Genomic DNA, 17,471 nt, shown 5'->3' with positions numbered 1-17,471 from the left:
TTGTATCTGGGAGAACAACCAGGTTTCCTCTGACTTCCTGTGTCCCAGCAGACCTGGGAGAAGGAAAGCTAGTGGCTTCCTCTGGTTTTTATTTCATTTTTTAAGAAGGTTCACGACGGTTGGACTTAGAACTGCATGCCCGTGCTTGCTGGGAGAGCATTCTGCTACTGAATGGGACCCCTTGGTCTCTTTGCACGTTTTATTCTGGGTCAGAGTCTTACAAATTGTGCAGGCCAGCCTTGAACCTAGACTCCTTTTGCCTCAGCCTCCTGAGTAACTGGTTGAGGCTTTCGTGTTTCTTTCTGATGTGGCTGTGACTTCACAGTCTGTTTCCAAATGTCTGCGCTGACTACGCTGACCGGGGCAGGCCTTGCTGCCTTAATCTGTTCTCATTTTGATAGAATGAATTCTCTCAACAGTGTATTTCTTTACTATGTTAAAGAGCTTGCACACGGTTGCTTCTTTATTTTTTAATTTATTAAGGTGTGTATCAGGTGGGTTTGCAGATGCGGAGATCAGAGGACAGCATTCAAGAGTCGGATCCTTCCTTCTTCTTGAGTTCTTGGCACTGGGCTTAGTTGTCCGGCTTGAGCAGCAAGCTCCTCTGCCCTCACAGCCACCTCACTGTCCCTCATTCACCTCTAATATTAAAATCGAAACTGAAGTCAGAATACGCTTACCCATTCAGCCAACAAATACACAGTGCGAGCCACTGAGACAGCTCGCAGGTAAAGCCCTTGCTGCCAAACCTGAGAACCTGTATTTACTCCTCAGGAACCACAGTGTGGAACAGAGACTGGGAGTGGACGGGTGTTATATGGGGTTATTAATGGGGATGCCTTTAATTGCAGCAGTCAGGTGGCAGAGGCAGGCGGATCTCTATGAGTTCAAGGCCAGCCTGGTCAGCATAGCAAATTCCAGGCCAGCCAAGGTTATATAATGAGACCTGGAGAGGGGTGCGTGGTGTGTGTGTGTGTGTGTGTGTGTGTGTGTGTGTGTATGTGAGAGAGAGAGAGAGAGAGAGAGAGAGAGAGAGAGAGAGAGAGAACAAATACCCTTGGGTTGTCCTTCTGACCTCTGCACTTTTTGTATACTTACACTTTGGCACACAGATACAGACACACACCCCTAACAAATGCTTTTAAATGTCAATAAATTGATTAATTAATAAATGCATAATGCATTATATGCTATATAATAATTACAAAATTCATATTTATTTTAATATATTTGGGGGATAACAATGAAAGAAGAGCAGAAATAGATTATAGTAGGAAAAGTAACTTATTTCCAAATATTCAGAATACCCTCTGACAAAAGGCCAAGAGGAAAAGAAGGGAGAAGAATGGAGACAGACTGTGGGAGGGAGTAGTGACCATGAGAAAAACTAAGAATTGTCCCCTGTGGCTGTGCGCGGCTATAAGCACAGCACCTGGGAAGTGAAATCAGGATAATCAGGGGTTCAAAGCTACCCTCAGCTGCACAGGGAGTTAAAGCTTGGGAAAGAGAGAAGAAACTACATAAATAGGCTAGAGGTACAGATCAGCGATACAACACATGCAGCATGTGCGAGGTCCTGGGTTCAACTCGTAGGATCAACTCTTCTCCCAAAGAAAACAAACAAGCAGCACCCATTGGGGCTATAGATTGTGGGTCAGCAAATCGATGATGGCTAACAGAAGCCATTAAGATGGGCTGCCTGTGGAAAAGTGGAAGCTCATTTGTTGTTTGTTTGGTTTTTTTTTTTAAAGTGTGCCTTGCTAAGGCTTCGGCAACGGCACTTTTTTTTTTTTTTAAGATTTATTTATTATATGCAAGTACACTGTAGCTGTCTTCAGATGCCACAGAAGAGGGCATCAGATCTCATTACAGATGGTTGTGAGCCACCATGTGGTTGCTGGGAATTAAACTCAGGACCTTTGGAAGAGCAGTCAGTGCTCTTAACCACTGAGTGATCTCTCCAGCCCCATTTGTTGTATTTTTAAGTTCTAATTACATGTATGTATCTGTATTACGTTTATTTATTTGTATGCATACATGTATGTATGTATGTATGTGACTGAGCATGTGCCACAGCACATGTGTCAGGGTCAGAGGACAATTCCCAGTAGTTGGTCGTCTCCTTAGACCATGTCAGCTTTAGGGAGCAAACTCTGCTGTCAATCATGGAAGCAAGTGTCCTTCTTTACTGAGCCATCTGGTCGGCCTCTTTATTTTCAACCATGTGTCTTTAGCTAGAAATTTCCTCCATGGGGGGAAAAATTGCAGAGAGTTGTGAAAGCCAGGTTTGAGTCTGAAGAAGGACAGGAGAAACCCTGCTTCCAGTTAATAGCTGCAAGGAAACAGGAAATTAAGTTTTAGAGAAGCAGGAAATGCTCCCGTAACTGAAAACAGTCACTAGGTAAGAAAGAATGAAGACAGCCTTAGATGTCAGGCTCCATTACCGTCCTCATGAATACCTCTTCTGAAGCTACCGTACCATTGGACGAAAACCAAAGTCCTTGCAAGAACTTATGTAAGTTCTCACAGAAACTTTATTTGATTGACTTTTCTGGAAGGAATTTTGAGAGATATTGTGAGGTGGGGCGTTAGGCAGTCAGCTTAGGACAGAGCTAGTCACTCTGATATGAAGAGTCAGTTTTGAAAATAGCTGGGAACATCTCTTGAGGAACAGTGAAGCTACACTAATTCGAAGCGGCAGATGCATTCACACTGGGATGCGCCTGCCTGGCCTGCGGCGGCTGTTCTTATGTAAGCCGATTAAGCTTGAGCTGCTTGGTGGACCGTTCAGAAAGCCTCAGAGCCACATCCTGCATTTGCTCTCTCTGCTTTGTGGAAGAGACGTGAAGGACAGTGGACTATGGGGAAATCAGAGTACTAGATCAATAAATATGGTGCTTCTCGAAATCAGTGAAAACTCCCACTTAGAATAACAGATGGGCTTTGTACACAGAGGGAAAACACTTCGATAGGCAAAACATTTGTATTTGTATTTGAGGATGTATTTAGTTGAGCACCTGTAGAATCTGAGGAAAGCTTACATCAGATGTTATAATTATCTTAGGGACGTTATAATAACGTATCAGTTTGGTTTCAGACCCTGGGCAAGGGACCAAGGTACTTTAAATATCAAAAGAGACCAGCTGTTCTAGTTGGGTTTTGGTTGCACTAAATGAAACACTCTGCCCAAAAGCAGCTGGGGCAGGAAAGGGTTATTTAGCTTGCAGGTCATAGTCCACGTCTAGGGAAGCTGGCTTGAGAACTCAAGGCAGGAACCTGGAGGCAGGAACTGAGGCAGAGCCCAGAGAAAAGCTCAACTTTCTTGCTTTCTACAGGTTCACTTTCAGCAGGCAGCCTCTCTCCTCCTCCTCCTCCTCCTCCTCCTCCTCCTCCTCCTCCTCCTCCTCCACCTCCTTCTTCTCCTCTTCCTCCTCCTCCTGCTCCTCCCCCCTCCTCCTCTTCCTCCTCCTTTTTATGCCCTTTTAGTTTTTCAGACTAAATCCTACACAGGATTCCTCTGTGTAGCCTTGGCTGATTTACAACTCACTGTGTAGATCAGGCTGACCTTAAATTTAGAGATCCACCTGCTTCTATCTCCCAAATGCCACCAAGTCTGGCTTCAGCAAACTTTCTCAGATAGCCCAAGCCCACTAACTAGGGAATGGCACCACCCACAGTGGCCTGGGCCCGCCCACATCAGTTAGCAATCAAGAAACCATGGGGTGCCTTTCCAGCCCTTACATTTGCACAGTTGTTGTGCAACAGGGATGTGTGTTTCAAGAACTAATGTAAAGTCATTTATGGTGTCTGAATTGTACAGAAGGAAAGTGTTTGAGCCCTGCAGGAAAACACAATGAGCAGAATAAGGGGTCTTGCTTATTTTGTGTGTTTGTGTGTGTGTGTGTTGTGTGTGTGTATGTGTCTATATGTGTGTGTTTGTATGTGTGTATCTGTATGTGCATGAAAGTAGTAAATAGTGTATATGTGTAAGTGTGTATGTCTATCAGTGTGTGTATGTATCTATATGTGTGTATGTGTGTGAGTGTATATATGTGTGTGTGTCTATATGTATATGTATGGTTGTGTGTGTGTGTGTGTGTGTGTGTGTAAGTTTGTGTGGAGGTCGGTTCCAAGTCAGTCAGTAGATATTTTATGGCAATAATTTGGCTTTATGCATGGCAGTGTGGCATGGAGATAAGAGAGCCAGCCTGGCAGAAGCAAGGCTCTGGGTTTGATTACCAATGCTGCAAATATCAATACACTAATTTGTTAGTATTTATCTCAGCAGTAGTCAGATCTCTCAACCAATCTATAGGGGTTGTAAAATGTCCCTTGTAGGGTCCTGTTTGTACACCTGATCCCTGATTGATGGTGCTGTGTGGGAAGGCTGTATAGCCCCTTTGGGGAAGTGGGTCCCTGGGAATGAGCCCGGATGGACCTACATTTAAATGTCGCTTTTCTTGTTGTACCGTGCTGGGGTCAGAAGACCAGGCAAGGGCTCTGTCCCTGAGCTAGCTCCCTATCCAAAATATCATTTTCATGTTGCATGCATAGATTCCATTTCATAGGTTCGACTATAGAGCCTCACTTCTGTATCTGGTATTAGCTACAGGCAGAGCCTAAGGCATAGTGGTTGGAGGCGACAGGGGAAGTTTACCGTAAGGTTACAGCTGGTAAATCTTCATGTAGGGCACATGAACTTTTATCATACTAGTCTAGTTTTGTTTTAGGTTCTTCTACAATAGGGTGTTGAAAAGAGAAGTCTACACTTAAGGTTTGCTTTCTAAGATAAGAGAACTTCTTTTTTGTGGCTGATCTATGGCACAGATGCCAGATGTGGGTGCTGGGAACTGAGTCCAGGTCCTCGGTAAGTGTTCTCAGCCCCTGGGCTAAGTCTCCAGGCCCAGCTGCCAAGCATGCTTGATTGAAAGCATGAGGATAAACGTCCCGTCCCAGCTCTGGGTGACTGAGTCACAGAGCCAGCCTTGGATGCTCTAGTTGTGTGATAACTGCCTCTGTTCTTGAATAATTTTCAATTAGTTTCTCTTCTTTACAGCAGAAACTATCTCAACTAAAACAGTGACTAAGATAGGTGGCATAGCACATGTCTTTAATCCTAGCACTTGGGAGATAGAGCCTGGTCTACAAAGTGAGTTCTAGGACAGGTAGGGCTACACAGAGAAACCCTGTCTCCAAAACTCGATTAATTAATTAAAAAATAACAATCTCTCTCTCCCCCCTCTCTCTGTGTGTGTGTGTGTGTCTGCTTCTCTGTGTATCTTCTGTTTCATCTCACTTATTTATTTAGTATTTATTTATTCACTTATCTATTTATATGGGTACTTTGTCTGCATGCACATCTGCAGAGCAGCATCAGAGAAACTGTGAGCTGCCAATGTGGGTTCTGAGCACTGAACTCAAGACCTTCAGAAGAATGGTGAGTTCTTTTAGCCACTGAGCCATCTCTCCAGCCCCGACTGAGCAACTCTTTAATTCATCCACAGGTCTTAGGTTTATGGGTCTCATTAAGACTTGATGCTGAATCAAATCAGAGGTAAATACGAAGTGCTGTTCTGTTCTGTCGTGATTGAGCCCCGCGCTGTCTGTGTCTTTACCTCTCAAATCCCAGGGCGTTAGCTGCTTAGGATTTTCCTTCCATACTTCTATTCCTTCCCAAGCTAGGCATGCTCACCATCAACCATCCTAAGTAAAATCCCCTAGACGCAGGGTCATCAGTGAGCACTGTTACTTACTGGAAGAACGCTCTCTGGAGAATGGGGGAGGGAAGCAGGAAAACTTCCTTTAAGCAGGACATAATCTCTTCAGGGACCGGCTTTAGTTCCAATCCCACTCAGGTACAGCTTTGCAGCTGGCCCTAGTTTTTGCTGCTCTGAGAGTCAGTCATTGGTTATGTGCTGCCTGGGGTGAGGGCCAAGCGGGGAGGGGGTTGGAGGATGCTGACTCTTCAGAGCAGCTGGGAGCAAATGTATCCAGTTAAGGGGATCAAAACAGAACGTCAGCAGTGGCCACATTTAACCCCAGTAATGCCCCGAATCTTGCATAACTCCGTGTTATCTAGGCCATCTCCCCCTACCCCACCCCGCTTCTCTTTTGAAACAAGGTCTTTCTATGTATGTAGCTAAAGCTGACCTTGAACTCATGATCTTTCTTGCCCAGTCCCTGAGTGCTAGGATAACATAGGCAAGCACAATCCTGCCTGGCGTCCCCAGCTCCCCTCCTTTTCTGAGACATCTCCAGATATTCTTCCCCGTTCTTGTTCCATTTACTCATACCGACCACCTCAAAATTCTGGAACTTCCCAGCATGCACTGGCTGCAGATCATCCGACTCTCCGCCTCACTCAGTTCTCCATCTCCTCTACGGAGTCACCCGTCTTTATTAAAAGGCACCTCGTAAAAAAAAAAAAGGTTTGTTCTGGTTGGGTTGGTGGCACATATCTAGGAATCTAGGACACTGAGGCAGGAGGATTTGAAGTTTAATGCTAGCTTTGGGGCTACATTGTACATTTGAATCAAGGCTTGTGATAAAATAAAATAAAAAATACCTGCTTTAAATGTCATATCCAAAATGACAATTTCACTCCCAACCAATTCTTACAAATTCTACCTAATCCCTATATGTAATTTTCTTCTTTGTTTCGTTATTTAATTCCACTCCAAAATATGTACTGAGGACTACTTAGAACAGCGGCTGGTAGGCTGAGAGGCACTCTGGATTTGTTGCATGCGATGCATACGTGCATGAATGATTCCTGGCAGGAAGCCGAAGACCTCAGTAAACACTGACTGAACCAGAGAAGCATGGCGTCCTCCCTTACGTAACAAGTCAGGGAAAGGGCAGAGCTCTCCAGAGCCCTGGTTTCCCTTCGGTGCTATCACAAAGCTTGGTTTCTTCGTGGGAAGACGTATGGATGTATCTTAATGTACAATACACTGTATTTCTACATGTACATAGTAAGAATATGGCGTAAGAACTCCTAGGCTGGGTGTGATGGTGGCTCGCATCTGTGACCCTGGCACCGAGCGAGGCTGTGAGCTCCAGGCCAGCCTGGGCCAGAGTCATCCTTATCTGGATCACAAGCTTCCCTCCCCCAACAAGAAAGGCTAGAAACATTTAGGATTTTCTAATTTTATTTAAGTGAGCTCACGTCAAACCCAATAATCTACGTATCATAAAGTAAGAGAAAGGCAAAGCAAAATCAAAGTGACACCAGTTGCGTAGATAACTCAATTTCTAAAATGTAAAATTTAAATCCAAACTTAACACTATTTAAGGTCTTAACACAGCCTGATTTTAGAGGGTAGAAAACTATTAAGCTATGTAAAAACCCCAATCCCAATCAAATATCTATCAGTGAAGCCAAATTCTTTAAGGGATATTAAAATATTCTAGGAAGAAGGGCTAAGGTTACTAAAAATACAAAAGCAACTATAGAATTCTGCAGATCAGCCTTGGGGTGATGCTGCTTCAGCTGTGACCTCGGTTTCTTCTTGTGACTCAGGCTGGGCAGAGGGTTCTGAGCCTGAGGGAGGGCTTTCTTCTAGTTTGTCACTCTCCTCAGAGACCGAGCTCAGGTCCTCAGTAGTGGTACCTTCAGCCTCCTTGCTGTCAGCCCCCTCCTGGCTGGTGTCAGCCCCCTCCTGGCTGGTGTCAGCCTCCTCCTTGCTGGTGTCAGCCTCCTCCTTGCTGGTGTCAGCCTCCTCCTTGCTGGTGTCAGCCTCCTCCTTGCTGGTGTCAGCCCCCTCCTGGCTGGTGTCAGCCCCCTCCTGGCTGGTCCCGCCCCCCTCATTGCAAACATCAGCCTGGTCTGGGGCTGCACTCTCCACCTCCCGAGTGGACTCAGGGACGCCCTCGGTGGTCTCCACCAGGGAAGCGTCCGTGATCTTCAGCTCAGACTCTGAGCTCTCTACGGCTGTCTCCACCGGGGCAGCTTCGGCAGGGACCTCGGAGGCGGAGTCTTGAGACTCTTCTGGAAGCACAGCTGCTGCCTCTGGGACTTCCTCAGCATCTACCGATTCAGCTTCCTTTATAGAAATTTCTCCAGTCTCTGAACATGCTTTCTCGGTTTCTGTCACGTGCTCCTTCTCACCTTTAAGATTTGGGTCATTAAACAAAGTGTTAATTGGGAGAGTATGGGAGTAAAGTGGAATACTACAATCTATTCTATTTTGGGGGAAGGGAAACATTTTTGAGACAACACTTATTATAGACTAGATTAGCCATGAATCTGCTCCTTAGTAGCCTGAGATGATCTTCAACTCTGGATCCACCCCATTCCCCATCCCGGCTCCGTTTCCCAAGCACTGTGATTACCTTTACCCTCCCAAGCCATCTTGCTGGCTCTAATACAGTGTCCCAGTGTCATGACAAAGAAAAGAAAGCTAAATGCCCTGCCCTGTGCTGCAGCCCTGCCTGGCGCTGCACACTCTTGGTTCCAGTGTTCAGAGGTGGAGGCAGCAGGTAGATTTTCATGAGTTCAGGGTTCAGCCTAGCCTACATGATGAGAGTATCTCAAAAACAAAATAAAACAAACAACAAAACAACGAACAACCAAACCAAAAGCCCCCAAAACAAACCAAGTAACCAAACAAACCAACCAAAAACCTCCCAAACCAAACCAAACCAATCCCGATGAAAAAACAAAACAAAACAAACAAAAAACCCTACAAATCAAAACCTGACTCCTGAGTTGCTAATATCCCTGTTTCTAAATAATAATCACAGTAATTGATAATGACTTTATAAGTGAGATAGGAAAAAAAAAAGGTAGCGGGGCAATGGTAGCGCACGCCTGTAATCTCAGCACTTGGGAGGCAGAGGCAGGCGGGAGTTCCAGGACAGCCAGGGCTACACAGAGAAACCCTGTCTGGAAGAAAAAACCAAAAAAATAAAAAATAAAAAAGTATCAATTTAAAGTGATTGGCTTGGGGCTAGAGAGAGGACTCAGTCTTCAGAGCACTGGCTACTCCTACAGAGGACCAAGGTTTGGTACCCAGCCCCCACAAGGTGGCTCACAACCACCTGCAACTCTTTTCTAGGGGAGCCAGCCCTCTTCTGACTTCTTGTGTGTGTTGTATGTGGGGTGGGCTGGGGAGGGGCAGACCAGGTACACATGTAGTACAAATCTGTGTGCAGGCAAAACACTTACACACATAAAATAAATCTTTAAGAAGTTCAAGTGAAAAAAACAAAAAGAAGTTCAAGTGAGCTATGTTAGGCAGGAAATGGATGTTACTGTGGAACTGTAAGGTTCTGTCTCACAGTGGTTGAATTCTTGACTGAAGGGCTCAGAGCACAACACTGGTTCAACTTGTGTGAAGTAACTTTGGGAAAGACACGGTGCTTATCAAAGTTGACAATTAGCTTATAATTTAGAACAATAACAAGGGAAATGAGAGGTTACACTGCTGAGAGAGACAGATTCTAAAATGGCGTTTGCACGAATGGAGGTCTGAGTAGTAGCAATCATATTACCATACAAAGAATTAAAACTGCCTGTCAGCAGGACACACAGAAATCTCCTTCATTTATCAGATGCACTCATCCAAAACGAGTAGCTTTTCCTGAAGTGAAAATCCACAATGATAATAGGGGAAAGTATTTTAAAGATGTAACTATATAAAATGGCTGCAATGCTGCATTATGTGGTGAAGGTGACCATGTTTTTTTGTTTTTATGTTTTTTTTTTAAATTTTGTCTATTTTTTTAATGCATGTAAGTACACAGTCACAGTCCTCAGGGCATCGGATCCCATTACAGTGCTCTCTCGCTCGCTCGCTCTCTCTCTCTCTTTCTCTCTTTTTCTTTTTTTGGTTTGGTTTTTGGAGACAGGGTTTCTCTGTGTAGCCCTGGCTGTCCTGGAACTCACTCTGTAGACTAGGCTGGCCTTGAACTCAGAAATCTGCCTGCCTCTGCCTCCCCAAGTGCTGGGATTACAGGCATGCACCACCACCGCCCGGCTACAGTCTGTGCTCTTAACTGCTGAGCCATCTCTCCAGCCCCTGAAAGTAACCATGTTTAAACTGGCTTTCCTAACATTTTTTTTGCCGAGTGTCATCTAGCAAGCAAATTCCCTGGAACATTGTGGGTTACTGCGACTTTCCTTCCCAAGTGAATGCTACACATAGCCATTCTTGATTAAGGTACTAAAGGGGGGGGGGAGGTGTGGCAGTCCATGTCTGTAGTTCCTCATTCACTCACGTGGCAGAGGCAGGATGACCACACGTTTAGGGGTTTAGGGTTATCCTGCCTTGGAGTCATAAGACCTTGTCTCTAATAACTAAACAAAATAAGATAGTTACTTTACCTTGAAGTGGTTGTAACTCCGCCTTTGTTTGTTCCTTCAGGTCTGTTACAGGTTCTGTATGTCTGACTTGCTTTGATGTGAAAGCCTTGTAAGTCTGAAAGAAAATGTGCACTTAGCTTTATTTCTCCCTAAGATTTATCTCATACAACTGAGACTACCATTAGAAAGTCAAAGAACAGTGGTGGCGAACACCTTTATTCCCAGCACACTAGGGGCAGAGACAGACAGTGCTCTGGAGTTAAAGGATGACCTTGTCTGCAGAGTAAGTTCAAGGACAGCCAAGGGCTGCACAGAACAATCCTGCCCAAGAAGGAGGAGGAGGAGGAGGATAAGGAAGAAGAAGGAGGAGGAAAAGGAGGAAGAAGAGGAAGAGGAAGAAGAGGAGGGGAGGAGGAAGGAGGAAAAGGAGAAGAAGAAGAGGAGGAGGAGAAGGAGGAGGAGAAGGAGGAGGAGGAGGAGAAGGAGGAGGAGGAAGAGGAGAAGAGGAGAAGAAGAAGAAGAAGAAGAAGAAGAAGAAGAAGAAGAAGAAGAAGAAGAAGAAGCAGCAGCTTAAAAGAAGCATAAAGAACAATTTCAGGGCAGCACAGAAGTCATGCCCACCATCACTTGAACCAACCCCCAGTTTTGGAGATGGAACCTTTCTCCATTAAGGGCCTTGGCTGACCTGGAACTTGGAATGCCGACCAGGCTGGCCTTGAACTCAGAGTACTAGCATGAGCTAGGAAGCAAGGCACACGAATTACTTAATAGGTCTTTAAGCACTTACATAATATCCACCAGCACTGACTGTCACACCTACAACCAGGTAATAGATCATATTGGAGCCAGATGTTCCAGGGAATTTGCTGGACGACACTCGGCGAAGAGATGCTAGGAAAGCAAGTTTAAGCACCACGGTTACTTTTGCCACATAATACAGGCATCCTAAATAATGACCTCTTTTAAGTACTTTCTCCTATTATCGTTGGAGATTTCCACTTCTGGGAAGGCAGTGTTGAAAGCAGGGTAGCGCTCTTACCCAACAGCCTCTCACCTGATTTGGGCGACCCCAGTGGAGCCTGCCATCTTGATGACAGAAGGGCAGATGTGGGTGAAAACAAACAAGTGAGTAAGCTCGACATGCAAGTGAAATGCAAAGGAAACATGTTCCTCCCCACATGTCCAACAGTTACGTCATCAGAAATAACCACTCCTTTGAGGCCAGCCTGTGCTACAGAGTGAGTTCCAGAACAGCCAGGGCTATACAGAGAAACTCTTGGGGGGCAGGGGGAGGAAGAAAAAAAGAAATAACCACTCCTCCCTTTCCCCGTATTTTTTCCAGCTGTCCATTTGAGAAAGAAGGGAAGGATTGTTTTAAAAATTAATTAAGTGCCCTTATACCTAAGGATAAAATTTGTGCCTGAGATTGAGTGGAGCACAGGCCCAGAATGCACTAGCTGCTTAGCCAAGGCCAGCCACACCCTTGTCCTTTCTCTCTCTCTCAGCCCTCCTGAATCCTCTTGGTGGATGACAGCCACTCGGCTGGTTTGGGGTGAGACTTTTGTTGGCTTAAAAACAGATCTGTGATCTGAGCGAGCAAGCGAGCGAGCGAGCATGTTCTAGTTTCAGCTGCTTCAGAGGCTGCGGAGGGAGGACGGTCGGGATCTGCCTGGCTCGCAGAATGAAATCTCACTTCTAAGAATGTGTTTAGCACGTAGGTAGAGGTCAGAGGACAACTCGTGGGAACTGATTTTCTTCTCCCACTATGTGGGTCCTGGAGATAAAACTTGGGCTCATCAGGGTTGATGAGGAGCACCTGTACCTGCAGAACCAACTCACTGATCCACATCTCATCGTTAAAACAAACAACCCTACCAACTCCCCACCCAACTTATGGTAGAGAGTGTCTGCTACTACGCAGGAGGCTGAGTTCCCTCCCCAGCACCATAAGTAAGTAAGTAAGTAAGTAAGTAAATAAATAAATAAATAACAAAAAGGAGCCCCACCTCACAATCTTTTGACACATGTGTATAACTATAGATTTATTATTTGATCCAGGATTTTTTTTTTGAATACTAGGAATCAAATCCAAAGTTACTACCTGCTGAGCAAGTTATACCCCATACACTCCAGAAAGAGCTTATTAAATAGGAAGATATAAAGAAAATTATTAACAATACAAGTAGATTTAAACACAATTTCAGTTGATTCATTTAAAAGAACAGTAAGAGAAATATTCAATAGGAATTTATAAAACATATTTTTTAAAGATTTGTTTATTATTATATATAGGCAGCTAAGTACATTGTAGCTGTCTTCAGACACACCAGAAGAGAGCAACAGATCTCATTACAGATGGTTGTGAGCTACCATGTGGTTGCTGGGATTTGAACTCAGGACCTTCAGAAGAGCAATCAGTGCTCTTAACTGTTGAGCCATCTTTCCAGCCCCCAGATATATTTTAGTAGGTTTATATAATGTGAACAATGTGAAGTCTAGGACTTACTTGTTTGTTTGTTTTCTTTTGTTTCTTGCGACAGGGTTTCTTTGTGGCCCTGGCTGAAGAAAAACAATTCCAAAAGATGTATTTGTTCTATAATTTTATGTGGGTGAGTGTTCTGCCTGCATGTATGTGTGTGGAACACATGCATGTGTGTGGAACACACATGTCTGCCTTTAGGTTCTCCAGTACTGGAGTCACAGACTGTTTTGAGCCATCTTGTGGGTTCTTGAAATTGAACTCAGATCTTCTGCAAGAGCAACCAGTGCTCTAAACTGCTCTCCAGACTATGATAAAACGCAACCACATACTATGTGGAAATACACAGCCATATATCCTATAGCAGAAGATCTCAGATGTATGGGCTCAAGGTACACAAGAAAAACGTGCTTGAGAAACAAAGAAAAAGGGCTGGCTCAATGGTTAAGAGCAGTGACTGCTCTTCCAGAGGTTCTGAGTTCAATTCCCAGCATCCACACAGCAGCTCATAACCATCTGTAATGGGCATCTGATGCCGTCTTCTGGTGTGTTTGAAGACATCGACAATAAATATATCCACATACATGAAACAAATAAATACATCTTTCAAAAAAAAAAGGAGAGGCTGGTCCTCTTAGAAAGAAAGAAAGAAAGAAAGAAAGAAAGAAAGAAAGAAAGAAAGGAAGGAAGGAAGAAAGAAAGAAAGAAAGAAAGAAAGAAAGAAAGAAAGAAAGAAAGAAAGAAAGAAAGAAAGAAAGAAAGCTGCAGTTGTTGAATATGCCGGTGCACACCTGTGATCCCAAGACTTTGGAGAGTAAGACAGGGGGATATAAATGTTTCAGACCAGCCTGGATAGCTAGACTTTGTTTCTATAAGACGACAACAATAACAATAACAACAACAACAACTCCCTAAAACTGGGGCTGGAGAGATGGCTCAGTGGTTAAGAGCACTGATTGCTCTTCCAAAGGTCCTGAGTTGAAATCCCAGCAACCACATAGTAGCTCACAACCATCTGTAATGAGCTCTGACTCCCTCTTCTGGTGTGTCTGAAGACAACTACAGAGTACTTACATTTAATATATAAATAAATCTTTAAAATGAAAATCTCTAGCCGGGCAGTGGTGGTGGACGCCTGTAATCCCAGCACTCTGGGAGGCAGAGGCAGGTGGATTTCTGAGTTCGAGGCCAGCCTGGTCTACAGAGTGAGTTCCAGGACAGCCAGGGTTACACAGAGAAACCCTGTCTCGAAAAAACCAAATCCAAAAAACCAAAAAGAAAAAAAAAAAAAAAAAAAAGAAACCAAGTAGGCTAGCCATAAATAACGGTATTTACTGAATAGGAAGATTAATTTATATGTTTATATTTTGTCTTTCTGGTATTTTCCCAATGAACTATTGTAAATCTAAATTATTCATTAAAAAGTTTCATTTTAATGCATTCAGGGATGTATGGGATCTTTAGCCAAGTGGCGCTCCCCCAGAGTGGGAGGCAGGGGAAGAACTTCCAGGAAGGCAGGCGGCCCGCCTCAGACTTGCAATCCGGCTGTGGGAATCTTTGGAATAATAAACTCTACTGTGGTTGAAAGAAAAAAGTTACATTTTACAGACAAAACTTAATGATTGTTAAAACACGCCTTTCAAAAAATAACCACTGAAACAAATTTATTTTTTACTGAAGTAAGAAGTACCAATAATACATCAATTACTGCCCACAAAGAAAGACACATTTACTGTTTCTGTCAATGCAGACTGGTGGCCCAGACCTGTAATCCCAGCTCTTGAGAGGAAGAGTTAAGAGGATTTCTGAGTTCGAGGCCAGCCTGGTCTACAGAGTGAGTTCAGGACAGCCAGGGCTACACAGAAAACCCTGTCTCGAAAAATTTTAGTAGTAATTATTCAGTAGAAGTAGGCTTGCCTATGGGGCCTTTGATAGACCCTCAATTCAATCCCTAGTACCACAAAAAATTAGGTGCATCCAGGACTGCTAACGGCACATTTATGTTAATACTGTCTTTATTTTGATCTAATGGGAGGGGTGAGAGGCAGGGGATGTCAAAACATATGATGCAGATGTACTCAAGGGAGTACAGGGGTCTGCAGCCAAGCCAGTTCCTGGTACCCACCCACTGCCTCCTGCAAGCTCTGAGCACATGCAGGCTCTGAGAGGTGTGTGTCTATGCTTGTGTGTGTGTGTGTGTGTGTGTGTGTGACAGAGAGAGAGAGAGAGAGAGAGAGAGAGAGAGTTCTGTGGAGGATGAGGTAAGTCTTATGTCTTATCTTTTTCTTTATCTGAACACCAAAACAGTCCCCATTATAGTCAGTTTAAAATAAATGGCTTCTCGCCTCTGCAAGTTGCTCTCTTCCGAGGTACACATACAGAGGGGAAGGCATCTTAATACTTGTGGGGATACTTATTTCAAGCAGCGTTTAAAAGAATAGGTGAATAGGCCTCCTTCCTGAGACCATCCACCACCAACCCAGGCCTAATCAAAGCAGGGCAAACAAGTGTCAGAACCAAACCAAACCACCCGCTGGCTCATGGGTTTCCACAGGCATTTTTCTGTCTTTCTCGATCAAATCCTTGCTTTGGACGCTGCCTCGGATGCCTCAATAAGTGGGGCAAAGTTACAACAAGAATGAACTTTCTAACGTTCATGAGCTGTGCCCCAGTGATGGACAGAGGGTAGGCAGCTGGGAGAGGACCCGCAAACCGGCCCAGCGCCGCGACACCTGTTAAGCTCCTGTATTCCAGGATGCTGCTTCTTTAGAAAATTTCCAAGAGTGCCCCATTTCCTTACTCATTCCCTAATCCGAAGCTGATGTTGCTGCAAGCTTGGGCTGCCCCACTTCGAAGGGATGATCAGGGCCAGAAGAAGCCGGGGGCTTAGCATCACCAGTGTTCAGTGAAACGACACTTCTCCTGGAGCCCACGAACACGTGAACACCCCACGTCCACCTACCCATCCGTTCCTTTACCTCTGGAGTGAGCCGGACCCCCTTCGAATTGGTCTTTTTCACTCCGTATCTATTGATTATAACCCATAGCCACTGTAGTCCTTACTTAAGAAAATGAAGGAACATTACTTGCCGGAGATCAGGACTTCGAGATTGTAACCCAGGAAATCTAATTTGGATTCAGAGGCTATCCTAGAAAAAGTCCTTATTTCTAGAGTTTCCAAGAACGTCGGAGAGCTTGCCCGAGACCCTCCCTCACTGCTCCTTCACTCTCCCTGAGTTCTGCAAATAGGTGCTGGCGGGTTCGGGGCGCTGGTGCCCAGCCTGGACCCATGGAGAAGTACGGGGCACTCACCGTCCTTCCCCAGCGGCGCGGGACCGGGGGGCGCCCTCCGGGGCAGCGCCAGTGTTTTGGACACAGCCCTGCGGAGATACATCGCGGGTTGCGCGCTGAGATGCAGCAGCGGAGCAATCAACCCAGGCTCAGAGGGAGGAGCTTCAGGAGCGCCCCGCCCCGGGTGGGACTCCAGGTCCGGTGCACCCCAGCCCGGGGGTGGGGTTGGGTGGGAAGGGGATTAAATTAAAGGTTAGCACCTTGGTCCCCTTACCCAGCATTAGTAGTGTTGCTTTCCTGTGCCCCTGCGCAGACGCTAAATGCCTGAGTCTCAGAAGAGGATAGGGAGCTTAGAAGTCGCTGTTACGCTGTTACGTGCCTGACCCGCTCTGTCCCATGGAGTTATCTGCAGGGCACGCAGGACACGTTTAGAGAAGCGCGCCTGATTCAGGATTCATGCGCAGGCAGAATTTATTCTCCAGGTGGAAGACCACTTTATCCCACACATCGTGTTAGCATTCCTAGGAAAAGGTAGCGGGGAAACTTAACAGGCGACTTTACAGGTTTATGATCAAAGGAAGGGTGAGGTTTCCCCCTGGCGATGGCTGAGTTCTAAGCCAGCCACTATGTCCCGGACTTTAGATACAGGGTAAAGTGCTTACCTAGCGTGTGTTCTATACCGAACTGTGCATAAAAACAGACGTGGTGGCCAAGAGGTTACTACTCGGGAGGGGGAGGCAGGAGGCTCAGGAGTTCAAGATCGTTAACAACACAGCTTGTCTGAGAACACCGTAGGCTACAGGAGACCCTGCCTCAAAAACTAACTAACAAACAAACCACCGAGGGCATTAGGGGGAGCGCGGGGGTCGGAGGGGGGGGGAACCAACAATCCACTAACAGGACAGTTAGGTAGAGGGTCCTCTGGAGGAGTAGCAAGCGCTCTTAAACACTAAGCCATCTCTTCGGTCTGAATTGTGAATCTTGGTTTCTTGAGTCAGGTTTTCTCTGTGTAGCTCTAGGTGTCCTGAAAATCGCTCTGTAGACCAAGCAAGGCCAGCTATTTTCAGGAGCCAGGGCAACACAGAGAAACTCTGTCTCGAGAAACCAGGAACCCTGCCTCCGCCTCCGCGGTGTTGGGATTAAAGGCATATGCGGCTGCCACCAATGCTCTGGACACGGTTATGAATCTTGTTGACACAAGTAGGGTGGCCGAGGAGAGCTCTGAAGCATAGTAGATGTGATGTATGCTCAGTCTGATGGAAGACTCAGTGCTGGGTCTCGAGTCCTCTGCCCCTCTCAGTCTGGTGAGTGACCATATCTGTTGTCTCTGCCTTGTACAGCAGCGGGCGGTCTCAACTAGGAGAACCTTCTTTTGTGGGTTCTTTTCATATTTTA

The 17,471-nt window shown here is 45.4% G+C and overlaps 1 protein-coding gene across 1 annotated transcript; it reads right to left on the bottom strand.

Moving 5' to 3' along the window:
• Positions 1–7,150: 7,150 nt before the first annotated feature.
• Positions 7,151–16,523, bottom strand: Mgarp (mitochondria localized glutamic acid rich protein). Its single transcript, XM_052178729.1, has 4 exons — positions 16,098–16,523; positions 11,094–11,197; positions 10,328–10,421; positions 7,151–8,110 (listed from the first exon to the last, which is right to left on the bottom strand). The coding sequence occupies exons 1-4, from the start codon at positions 16,177–16,179 to the stop codon at positions 7,467–7,469; spliced, it is 924 nt and encodes a 307-aa protein (XP_052034689.1). The 5' UTR covers positions 16,180–16,523; the 3' UTR covers positions 7,151–7,466.
• Between the last annotated feature and the right edge of the window lie 948 nt (positions 16,524–17,471).

This window comes from Apodemus sylvaticus, chromosome 4, assembly GCF_947179515.1.
Source record: "Apodemus sylvaticus chromosome 4, mApoSyl1.1, whole genome shotgun sequence".
Taxonomy (NCBI): domain Eukaryota; kingdom Metazoa; phylum Chordata; class Mammalia; order Rodentia; family Muridae; genus Apodemus; species Apodemus sylvaticus.
Note: the sequence above shows the minus strand (reverse complement) of the source record. Positions and strands in the feature narration are given on the sequence as shown.

Excerpts from the sequence above, each read along its gene's own strand:
- Mgarp (XM_052178729.1), bottom strand. The coding sequence starts at position 16,179 with ATGTATCTCCGCAGGGCTGTGTCCAAAACACTGGCGCTGCCCCGGAGG. Across the intron at positions 11,198-16,097 it reads CGCGCCGCTGGGGAAGGACG|CATCTCTTCGCCGAGTGTCG; the intron begins GTGAGTGCCCCG and ends TTGCTTTCCTAG. Across the intron at positions 8,111-10,327 it reads GGAGTTACAACCACTTCAAG|GTGAGAAGGAGCACGTGACA; the intron begins GTAAAGTAACTA and ends CAAATCTTAAAG.